This window comes from Chiloscyllium punctatum, chromosome 16 (genome assembly GCF_047496795.1).
Source record: "Chiloscyllium punctatum isolate Juve2018m chromosome 16, sChiPun1.3, whole genome shotgun sequence".
Classification (NCBI taxonomy): Eukaryota; Metazoa; Chordata; class Chondrichthyes; order Orectolobiformes; family Hemiscylliidae; genus Chiloscyllium; species Chiloscyllium punctatum.
Window position 1 is genome coordinate 5,965,155 of NC_092754.1, and position 12,532 is coordinate 5,977,686.

The window sequence follows — 12,532 nt, forward strand, 5'->3', positions numbered from 1 at the left end:
ACAGTTCAAAAATATTGCTCAAATCACTGGAATTCCCATGTTACAAAGATAATCTTAATATATTGAAAGCAATGATATTTTTAAAAACATACTAACCTTAACCATTCCAGGCACTGTAAAGACACTTTACATGAAAAAATGAAAAATTACCTAACGTGACTCAGAACTTAGTAACACATTAGAAAATAATCTCTTCTCCATATTACAATATCGCCCAACGTAGAGTAGAAAACAGTCAAGACCACTATTGCCATATACACTGAATCTTGTGTATATGAGTGCAAAATCTTTATCCCAAATTAACTTCATTTAGACAAGGTAAAAATCAATATTTGAATGTTATTAACACTGATACTTCTAATACTACATTTTAATTCAATGTTTCCACTAAGTATTCAACATCTAAGAATAAACATTGCTTAATCTTGCAGTTGTATGTGGTACAAGAGTTACAATGATGCTGCATAAATAACTTGTATATAACCAAACACTAAATTAAAAATGTCTTCCATTTGAAACTTCAGTCATTCCTCTCCAGAAGCATAAAAAAGTTTTCTCAATTGGCGTCATCAGATGCAATACAATAAATATTCAAGATAGACTTTAAAAATGACATTTTATACCTCTCATATTAAACATCCATTATTTTTCAATAAAAACAGTTAACAGGATAATTCAAAAAGGGAACTGCCATGAAGTTTTGAAAACTCAACCACCACCAAAACCAGCCCAGAACAGAGACCAAAAATAGAATATTTAGCTGTTATTTCCACCTGTTTTGCAATTCTAATTTTAATGTAGTGAGGGGTTCTAAAGTTCAGGAAACCTGCTTCTGAATGAAGATATGAAATGGAGGGCAGGTACATGTCTTCATGTGGCCAAGGAGCATGAATGTTATCCCTTTCCCAGATTAATCGACATCTACAGTCTGGAGCTACAACTTTACCCACCGTACAGCTTTCAATCTGGCTGGCAGCTGACTGAAAGTGTGGTTCTTCCAAAAAAAATCTACACATCTGTGCCAGAGTTTTTTTTTAAAAATGGGACTAGTGAGATTTCCATTTTGGTTTCTAGTCTTGAAGTTTCTTTCCCTCAAAATTATTCCAATAACGATTCTATGCGTCACTTCATCTAGTATAGGAAGAGGATAGTGGAGGATTTAATTTGGGAAATAACTATGGAATTGAGGCACAAAAGATGGAAATGAGCAAGAATGACAGAAGACACAGCGGTCAAGGAGACAAAATGGGTTACCAATTTTGGAAAGGTTGCAACAGCTGCATCGGATATGGTGGATGTTGCAGAGGCAGGTTTTAATTCCCAACGAAACAGCAGAATGGCAGGAGAAATGGTAAATGTTTAACAGAAATCAGAAATTTTGACAGTGGGACAACTAGAGTTGATCATTGAATAGGAAAGAAAAGAAAGTTGACAAGAGTTGAGGAACAATGCAGCTAAAAGCAACAGGAAAATTTGCACAGTGAAGTAGCAATGACTGAGAAATGCAAATTGTGCGCTTCATACATGAGTGTCAAGGTTAGTGTGTTGTCAGTACCAGAGAGGGGGACTGGAAGTATTTCAGAAATCCTGGCTTGATAAGGAAAAGAATCAGAGATAGGCTGATAATGAAAATCCAACCATGATAGCAGCTGAAGACCATCTCAGGGCCTGGGTCTAGAGGAGAGGCTGATCCTTTCAGAATTTAAATTAAATAGAAATGATTTTCAAAGGCAGTTTGCATAACAGAGCTGAGCAACTTTATTTTTCATGTTAAACATTTGTGTGAAAACTGAGATCATATTTTCAATTGGTAGAGGAATTTCAAAAAGCATTTTAATTTTCCAAAACCTTTTCTCCTTATCCCTTTACCCTCACACCCCCCCCAACAAGTTGAGTAAGGACATATGACTCATCATGCATCATTTATTTGGAACCCTGCAGTTATTTCCATTAATTAATTAGTGGGCCGATCAATTTGATGGTGCAGATCAAAAAGGATTAATGCCTTGCATTTACTGAAATGCTACACAACTGTTGGAATGTTGACACCATCTGTCCTGCAACGTGTTTAAGTTTATTAACTTATTTGGTATAAGTGCAAAAAAAATTGAATGAGGATGGTGATATAAAAACAGACTGATTTAAGTACGAAATTTCTGGCTGAATCAAAAGCTAGCTTTTGGAGCAACTGACAATACAGTAAATTAAAGCTCTAGATTACAGACAGTGGATGTGAGGGGTGCTTAATATACGCTCAACGCAAATCTCAATGTTTCCAAACTGGAAATAAACCTAGAAAACTGCAGATGATATTTACTTTGTAAACTGTATTTTAAGTTCTCCCCAAAAATCTCTTCATTCACTGTGCTGAATGCGAGTATGCAAACACAAGTTAGAGAGGAAATGTTACAAATTCAATGAATTGGAGTTGCATACATTTTACAAGTGAAAGAAATGAAAGTGATTGAGAAGGTATTTTGGAAGGATCCTTGATGAGTTACTGGAGTGCAAGAGGATGATACACACACTTTTGCTACTGTTTAACTGAAGTCAGTAGAGCGAGTGAATGTTGAAGATGATGGATGGGGTACCAATCAAGAAGGATGCTCTGTTCTGGATGGTGGCAAACTTCACAAGTGCAACTGGGACTACACTCAACCAGGTAAGGGGAGAGTACACCATCACATTCCTGACTTGTGCCTTTTAGATGATACAGACATTGGGAAGGTGTTAAATTACTGTGTACAATTCCTAGCATCTGGCATGCTCTTGGAGGTATGATATGTGCGCAGCTGGTCTAGTTCAGTATCAGCTCACTGTACCTCAGACCCAATGATGGAGGGAAGGTCATTGATGAATTAGCTGAAGATGGTTAGGTTTAGGACAATCTGAGGTACTCGTTTACTGGTATCCTTTGGCTGAGTTGCTTAAACTCTTCCTTTGAGCTTGGTGTGACTTCAAACAGTGGACACAACTGGGCAGCAACGGTGACTCAGTGATTAGCATTGCTGCCTCACAGCACTAGAGACCTGGGTTCAATTCCCATCTTAGGCAACTGTCTATGTGGAGTTTGCACATTCTCCCAGTGTCTGCGTGGGTTTCTCTGGGTGCTCCGGTTTCCTTCCACAGTCCAAAAATGTGCAGGTCAGATGAACTGGCCATGCTTAAATTGCCCGTGTTAGGTGAAGGGGTAAATGTAGGGGAATGGGTCTGGGTGGGTTGCTCTTCGGAGGGTCGGTGTGGACTTGTTGGGCCGAAGGGCCTGTTTCCACACTAAGTAAATCTAAAAAAAAATTAAAGACAGTTACATCTGTATGAGATGCAAATGTTAGTATCATGCAATCCAGGATTAAGTAGGTTTTTTTTTAAGTGCAATTTCTTTTACATTATTTCATTACCCGAAAAAAAAGTCATCCATCCACTGTACTAAAATGTAGAATGTGCTGCGTTGTAAATATTTTTACTTGACTTGCTGGCTTGACACCTCTGAAACAGGTGGTACTTGAACCTAGGGCTTCTGGCCCAGGGTAGGAGACTATCACTGTCCCACAAGGCCCCCAAATGCTGAGTTATACTCTTGCTGTATAGACATTGATATCCCTAGAAGTGACCTGCAGAGATGACTGTGCTTTAGTTGATGCTCAAAACTGTTTTGCCTTCAGTCAGGTGCCACTTCAGATGGGGTCGGGGGATGAAGGGAAAGGAAAAAAAGGACACGTGATCAACATCTTTCAACAACATAAATACTAGTGAACAACCTAAACAAAAACAGCCAGCCACTGAAATACTTTTAATGCAACAAACACCTCAATTTAAGTTAGTTACCTCTACAGATTCACTTTGTGCAAAGGTTTTATGCTTCAGGTAATCTTAATGCTAATCACAAGCTATTTTCAAATGCACTTTTAATCGACTTCATTAAAATATAGTACTCATATTGGGGTGGCAGGACTTGTTACTTTGATGAAAGCATCACAGACTTGAAGCATCAACTCTGACTCTTCACCAATGTTGTCAAACCTGCTCATTAAACCTTAACATGTTGGAGAAGTAGGCTATTCAACTCATCGAGTTTTCTTTGCCATTTAATCAAGTCTCAGCTGATCTGATTATCACTAACTTCACTTCCCAACATAATCTTTTGTTCCTTACAACAGGTCATTCTGCTATAGTGCAGCAAATTCACATTAACCAAACACGCAATGCACTTGACAAATTGGGGACACTTTCTAAAGTGCGAATTTTTAAAACGTGTTGGCTATAAAGCAATTACATAGCCAACATTAAGCACTGTTTCTACAGCATGATTGTTCTATGTGGGGTTGCACAAGAACGCAACCATCGCATTGTTTCAGCTATGAATCTTAGCAAAGCCTTGGAAGCCTCTGATAAAGAATTCCTCAGAATGACTTTCCACAGAGGAAATTCTTTGTCTGTCCTAAAATGAATTTAGGATTATGCCATCTGGTTCTCTATTCTCCTACAAGGGGAAGCAACTTCTCTCCATCTACCCTGTCAAGCTCCCCAAGAATCTTGTTTCAATATGGTCTCATCTCATTCTTAAGCTCAAGTACAAGCCCAACTTACTCCAGCCCTCATCAGAAAAACCCCTCCATACTTGGATCAATCTAGTGAACCTGCTATGGACTGCCTCCAATGACAGTATATCTTTTCTTAGATAAGGAGCCCAAAAATATTCAGTATTGTAACTGTAATCTGACTAGCACCTTGTATTTTTAGCAAGTGCCCTTTAACCTCCCTTATATTCCATTTCTTTTGAAAAAAAATGGCCATTTAATTTGCCACCCCTATTACCAGCTGAACTTGTGCATGAATCACAAAAGCTAGCATACAATCCACAAATCCCTGTGTGGCTGCTTAATGTACCTAACTCCCCAGTTCAATAATATACAGCTTTTCTATTCTTCCTGCCAAAGTGGATAACCTCGCATTTTCCCATATTACATTTCACCTGCCAAGTTTTTGCCCATTCACTTAACTGGAGTATGTTCCTCTGTAACCTTTGTGGCATTCTATTGGTCCTCCCACTGATTTTTAAAAAATCATCTGTCAATGTGACAATAATAAATTCATGTCTTCCACAAGCCATTAAGACAAATTATAATGGATTGTGGCCCCAGCACTGCTCCCTGCAGCACTCTACTAGTTACAGGCTATGCTGAAAATGCACCTTTATCCTAACTATCTTCTACTGATTAGCCAATCTGTTATTCATGCTAACATACTATCGCCAACTTTATACGCTACATATACCTTTTGAAAATCTACCCCATCCTGTGTTACTTCCTTAACAGGCTTTGAATAAAGTTTGTCAAGTATGACCCCTCCTTGAAGTCATACCGACTCTTCCTCTAATATCTACTTCTAAACGCACTGCCATTAATTCCATCTTTTAATAGACTTGAGCATTCTCCTAATCACAAATTAAGCTAACTTGCTTATGGTTACCATCTGCTTTGTCTCCCTTCCTTTATCAATAAATGAATTACATTGGCAGTTTTCCCATCCCTTCCCCACGGTCTAAGGATTCTTGGAAGGCTGTTAACCAGGGCATCAACCATCTCTGTAGCCACTTAAAAAAAATTTCAAGGATGCAACCCATTAGTTCAAGAGGGCCTATCAGTTTTTAGCACTATTGGTTTCCTTAGGAAGTTTTCTCTAGAGAAATTTATTATGGTTACTATCTTCCTTACTTTAGGCTCCTTGATTATTTACTGTCTTTGGAATGTTATTGATGTCTTCTATTGTGAAGATTGATGCAAAATATTGATTCAACTCCTCTATTTCCTGATTTCTTGTTATTTCCCCAGATTTTCCAAAGATTTATTTCCACTTTGGCCTCTTTTCATTTCTGATATATTTATTCTATCCTGTACTAGCAAAGCTAAATCCGCCACCCTTTGCTTCTTGACTATACTTTCAAAAAAAAGTCATATATATACATATGAACATTTGTTTCCCAACTTTGATCCAGATTTTCAGTCTTTTTTGATTTCAGACCTTCAGTTTCCACACTATTTTGCTTTCTTGCTATACAGAAAACAACTAGTGTTCTGAATTTATTTTTATAGAGACGGAGAGAAGAAATAAAAATTATAACAGAGTGTTTTGTAGTTTGGGTGCGACATACATGATGAGTAGTGGTGTGAAGCAATTAGAACTTACAATTACTATATTGAACTCCATTTCCATGACACAAAATCCTGTGTACGACTGAACTATAGTTAGCAACTTTTTGCTTAGCAACTCATTTAACCAAGTCATGCAATTCTACAAAAAGGAAAAAACATGGCAAAGTTGGCGAAGAAATCCATGGAGTGGAGCAATAAAACCTGAAGTAATGTTGTTAAATCAAGTTCAGCAAGACTCTATTCATTGAAGTAGAGACAATTTAGTTTCAAACTTTATCATGAAATAATTTTTGTGGCATTTTTTAAAAATATATTTCCAGACAAAATATACAATTCAGAATTTTGATTCAAGGAAAGTATCAGGTCTATTTACATACCTGCATAACGTAGAGGTGCATCTTTATCCAAGGCAATTAATGGAGGATCCAGCAAGACTGAGACATCATTTTCTGTAACAATACCATGGTATGTAGTTTCTATCCATGGCTTGTGCTTGTTAACTACAGGAAAGAAAACATGACTAGTTGACGAAAGCCAGGATTTTATGCATACTGCATTAAACAATGGAAGTTCTGAATATACAAATTGTGAAATTTGTTTGTTGCATTTGGAATCCAATCCAAAATTTTCAAATGTTGAAGTAAATAACGAGATATGCCAATGTAGTCAAATAATAAGTCCTTGAAGTTGACATCTGTGCAACTACTTATCACCAAAGTTGTTCTTACTCCCTTGACTGCAAGAATGCAGGTTCATAGTTCCTGGAAGGGAGAGTCTCAGGTAGGTAGGATAGTGAAGGCATTTAGTATGATTTCCTTTATTGGTCAGAGTTGGGAAGTCATGTTGAAGCTGTACAGGACGTTGGTTAGGCCACTTTTGGAATAGTATGTGCAATTCTGGTCTCCCTGCCATCAAAAGGATGGATTTTGTAAAAATTGAATGGGTTCAGAAAAGATTTACAACAATGCTGCCAGGGTTAGAACTATAGGGAGAGGTTGAATAGGCTGGGGCTGTTTTTCCTGGAGGAGCTGCCAGAGGAAATGGAGGTTGGCACAATTACGGCATTTAAAAGGCATCTGGATGGCTATATGAATAGGAAGACTTGAGGGTTATGGGCCAAATGGGACTAGATTAATTTAGGATATCTGGTTGGCATGGACGAGTTGGACTGAATGGTGTGTTTCCATGCTGTGCACCTGATGAGATTGGATTAGATTCCCTACAGTGTGGACACAGCCATTTGGCCCAACAAGTGCACATCGACCCTCTGAAGCATAACCCATCCAGACCCAATTCCTTCTAACTAAAGCATCTAATACTCTAGGCAATTTACTGCGGCCAATCCACCTGACCTGCACATCTTTGCAAGGTGGGAGGAAACCAGAGCACCGAGAGGAACCCCACGCAGATACGGGGAGAATGTCTGTGTGGAGTTTGCACAGTCACCCGAGGTTGGAATTGAACGCAGGTCCCTGGCACTGTGAAGCAGCAGTGCTAACCACTAAGCCACCGTGCCACCCTAAACAGTATCACTATAACCACATAATTATGCACTTTTTACCTTCAAATCTGTCATATCACATTTATCCAGCCACAATTCTTAGGAAGAAAACAGTAGCACTTGATCTTAAAATATACATATCTCTGAGCAAGTCAGTCTTGCGAGAGGAACTGATGCAGCAGAGTGATAGCAGCTCACTAATAAAACTAGGAGTTATTTACTTGCAAAAGAGAATTTAAGAAACATGCAACTGGGTTACTCAAACCAGAAGTATTAGACAAATTCCACATAAACCTGTTTAGCCAATGATTTAAGTTTATACCCCTATTGATCCAGTGCAGTACAAATATCGACTCTAATTACTATAGGGTTATTGAACTCATGTTGACTGCAAAAGAGGGAGTACAGCGTAGTCCTGTTTATAGTGTGACTGCTTACAAAAAGAGATCAGTAAAAATGTAAATATTTGGAAATAAAAGTTTTTTCCTTAAAAACCCACCCCCTTCCAAATCAATTCTGATTAAATCTAATAGTATCTATTTTGAAGTCAATCGCTAAATCATTTTGTATTTAATTCTTAAGACGACACATGGTTCCAATCCAATGTCCTAAACACTATATTTGAGGATAACATGGATATAGTTCTTAGGGTTAAAAGGATCAAAGAGTGTGGGGTGAAAGTGGCAACAGGATCAGTCATCATACCAAATGGCAGAGCAGCCTCAAAAGGCCTACTCCTGTTCCTACTGTCTACAATTCAACTTTCCATCAATTGGAGAATGCTTTCTACCAATTATATGTTTTTGGTGTGGGTCTTCAAAGGAAGAGAAGATAGGAGCAATTTAGGCCACAGTCCATTAGGCCCACTCCATTTAACAATGATATTCATCTTCTATCTCAATGTCATACTCTTGTTCTCTCCCCATACCAAATTTTTATTTAGCACCCAGAAATTAGTTCCTTTCTTAAAGTGACTTCACCTCCACAGTGTTCCATGTAGAAAATTGCATAGGTTCAACACCTGTTGAGTGAGTAAGGAAACTTCTCTTCAGTCCAGGTCTACCAGGTATCAAAACATTGACCCATTTTTGTGTACACCTAGACCAGGGGAAAACATCTTCCCTGCATTCTGTCTGTCCAGGTCTATCAGAGTAATACATATATGAGTGCCCCACTCAATCTAAACCACGAATATAGGCCAAATCAATCCAATCTTTCATCATACCACAAAGCTGCCATCTCAGGAATTAGCATCTGGAGAACTTTTGCTGCATTCCTGCCATTGCCATCATTTTCTTGGGTAAAGAGACCAAAACTGAACACATTCCAGGTGCAGTCTAAGGTCTAGTATAACTACTAAGACTTTGTTGCTCCTGTACTCAAATCTGCTGGCAGTGAAGGTCAACATTCCCAGCAGCATGCTGGTTTGCAATGACCTTTGTAAATCGTAATAACTTAAAGTCGAAGTAAGTAATACACAGCCAGTGTTTCTCCCTCCCATCCATCCCACAGCCCCCAAAAGTGGAGGATCTCACCTTTATCTACATTATACTGCAGCCATATATTTGCCAACTCACTTTATTTGTCCAAATCACCCTGAAGACTCTTTACATCCTCAACACAACCCAACTATGCATCAGCAAACTTGGAAATATTACATTTGATTCCCTCATCCAATACAGATAGTTTTTCTATAATGCGATGGTTATGTTCTTATAAAACTCTGTTATAAAACTTTAGAAGTTTTAAAAGTTTGCGCTTCAGAAACATTGCCCCCAATTTGTCAATTGCATTACAGCAATTCACATTAACGAAATATGTTATAGTGGAACAACCTGGACATATTGTGCAAAGCTTGGCCAAAGTATTAAACTGTGGTATCTCAGTCATCTTTCACTCAAAAAAAAACATTTTTCCTACTCAATTCCCTTATTGCTAGAACAGATTGAGAACTGATGAACAATGTATCCACAGTCTCATGTGATTTGATATTGCACAGTAAACCTCCTTTACAGGGCTTTTTCAATAGCTTTCCGATCCAAATACAGGGGAACCTCGATTATCTGAATGAGATGGGCAGGCACTATTTCATTCGGATAATCAATTATTCAGTTAAACCGATTAAATGCCTTTCCTATGGGGCTCGGAGTTTTAAAAGCCTGCTTCCCGTTCAGCAGACTGCCACCCTACCCACCCACTCCCCAATCCCATCCAGCCCCAAGCCCCTGCCCACCATCCAGCCATACACCCCCGCAACCCCCCCCCCGCCAACCCCGTCCCCAACACCACATATCTCCCCCACCACCCCCCTTCCTGTATAACAAATCCACTAACTCACATGATTGAGTCGACTGATTCTCAACCTGCAGCTTTCAATAGGGGGCACCATGACCCACAAAAGGTTTTTCTGGTGTTGCTCTTCCTCCTGGTGAAGGCATTTAGAGCCTGTGTTGCATCTTGATTTACATATTGCGAAGTTGAATGACCAGCAAGTTTCTCCCAGATATTAATCTCCATGCCACTGTACTTCAAGGAAAACCCAGTGCCTTTCCAGGATTTGCTTTGCCCTCCCCTAGAATACTGGTCATTTCAGAAAATAGGATCTGCTGGGGAAAAGGTGTTTTTCAGACATTCAGTGTCGAGTCCGAATTGAAAGGAAAGGCGTTAAATGAATACTTTATCAGTATTCACACAGGAAAAAGATAACACTGTCGAGGAGAATAATGAGATGTAGGCTTATAGACTAGATGGGATTGAGGTTCATAAGGTGGTGAGAGCAATTTTGCAAAGTGCAAAAATAGACAAGCCCCTGGGCCAGATGGGATTTATCCAAGGATTCTCTGGGAAGCTAGAGAAGAGATTGCAGAGCCTTTGGCTTTGATCTTTATATCGTCATTGTCTACAGGAGTAGTGCCAGAAGACCAGAGGATAGCAAATGCTGCTCCCCTTGTTCAAGAAGGGGAGTAGAGACAACCCTGGTAATAAGAGTCATAGAAATGTACAGCACGGAAACAGTCCCTTCGGTCCAACCCATCCATGCCAACCAGATATCCCAACCCAATCTAATCCCACCTGCCAGCGCCCGGCCCATATCCCTCCAAACCCTGCCTATTCATATACCCAATCAAATGCCTCTTAAATGTTGCAATTGTACCAGCCTCCACCACTTCCTCTGGCAGCTCATTCCATACAGGTACCACCCTCTGTAAAATATTGCCCCTTAGGTCTCTTTTATATCTTTCCCCTCTTACCCTAAAACCCTCTAGCTCTGGACTCCCTGACCCCAGGGAAAAGACTTTGTCTATTTCTCCTATCCACGCCCCTCATGATTCTGTAAACCTCTAGAAGGTCACCCCTCAGCCGCCGACACTCCAGGGAAAACAGCCCCAGCCTGTTCAGCCTCTCCCTGTAGCTCAGACCCTCCAACCCTGGCAACAACCTTGTAAGTCTTTTCTGTATCCAACTGGCTAGTTCTCCCTGTATTCCATGAGATCTAACCTTGCTAATCAGTCTCCCATGGGGAACCTTGTCGAACGCCTTACAGAAGTCCATATAGATCACATCCACTGCTCTGCCCTCAATCTTTTGTTACTTCTTCAAAAAACTCAATCAAGTTTGAGAGACATGATTTCTCACACACAAAGCCAATGTTGACTATCCCTAATCAGTCCTTACCTTTCCAAATACATGTACATTCTGTCCCTCAGAATTTCCTCCAACAACTTGCTCACCGGTCTATAGTTCCCTGGCTTGTCCTTACCACCCTTCTTAAACATCGGCACATTAGCCAACCTCCAGTCTTCTGGCACCTCACCTGTAACTATCGATGATACAAATATCTCAGCAAGAGGCCCAGCAATCACTTCCCTAGGTTCCCAGAGTTCAGGGTACACTTATCAGGTCCTGGTGATTTATCCACCTTTATTCATTTCAAGACAATCAGCAATTCCTCCTCTGTAATATGGACATTTTTCAAGGTGTCTCCATCTATTTCCCTACATTCTATATCTTCCATATCCTTTTCCACAATAAACGCTGATGCAAAATGCTCGTTTAGTATCTTCCCCATTTTTTGCGGCTGCATACAAAGGCCGCCTTGATGATCTTTGAGGGGCCCTACTCTCCCTAGTTACCCTTTTGTCCTTAATATATTTGTAAAAACCCTATGGATTCTCCTTAATTCTTTTGCCAAAGCTATCCCATGTCCCCTTTCTGCCCTCCCGATTTCCCTCTTAAGTATACTCCTACTGCCCTTTATACTGAGGATTCACTCGATCTATCCTTACACATGCTTCATTCTTTTTCTTAATCAAACGCTCAATTTCTTTAATCATCCAGCATTCCCTATACCTACCAGCCTTTCCTTTCACCGTAATAGGAATATACTTTCTCTGGATTCTAGTTCTCATTCGTGAAGGCTTCCTATTTTCCAGCCATCCCTTTACCCACAACCGATGTAAGGCTCACAGGTCTATAATGGGCAGCTGTTTGCAGGTAAAGTGTTGGAAAAGGCTATAAGAGATAGGATTTATCTGGAAAGGAGTAATTTGATTAGGGTTAGTCAACACTTTTGTGATGGGTAGGCAGTGCCTCACAAACCTTACCTGACTTCATTGAGAAGGTAACCAAACAGGTGGATGAGGGTAAAGTAGTTAATGTGGTGTATATGGATTTCAGTAAGGCATTTGATGAGGATCCCCATGGTAGGCTATTGCAGAGAATAGAGGCATGGGATTGAGGGTGATTTAGTGGTTTGGATCAGAATTTGGCTAGATCAAAAGGCGACAGAAGGTGGGGGTTGGTGGGACATGTTCATCCTGGAGTTCAGTTACTAGTGGTGTACCTTAGGATCTGTTTGGGGCCACTGCTGTTTGTAAGT

General features: G+C 39.8%; 1 protein-coding gene across 4 annotated transcripts in view; it reads right to left on the reverse strand.

The window, feature by feature from the left end:
• clstn1 (calsyntenin 1) overlaps window positions 1–12,532 on the reverse strand; it is a 76,180-nt gene that overhangs the window by 33,949 nt on the left and 29,699 nt on the right. For all 4 annotated transcript variants that reach the window (XM_072586117.1, XM_072586115.1, XM_072586116.1 and 1 more), the window contains exon 2: window positions 6,530–6,652. In XM_072586117.1, the coding sequence (XP_072442218.1) occupies window positions 6,530–6,652 (123 nt within the window). The remainder of the gene's footprint in view (window positions 1–6,529; window positions 6,653–12,532) is intronic.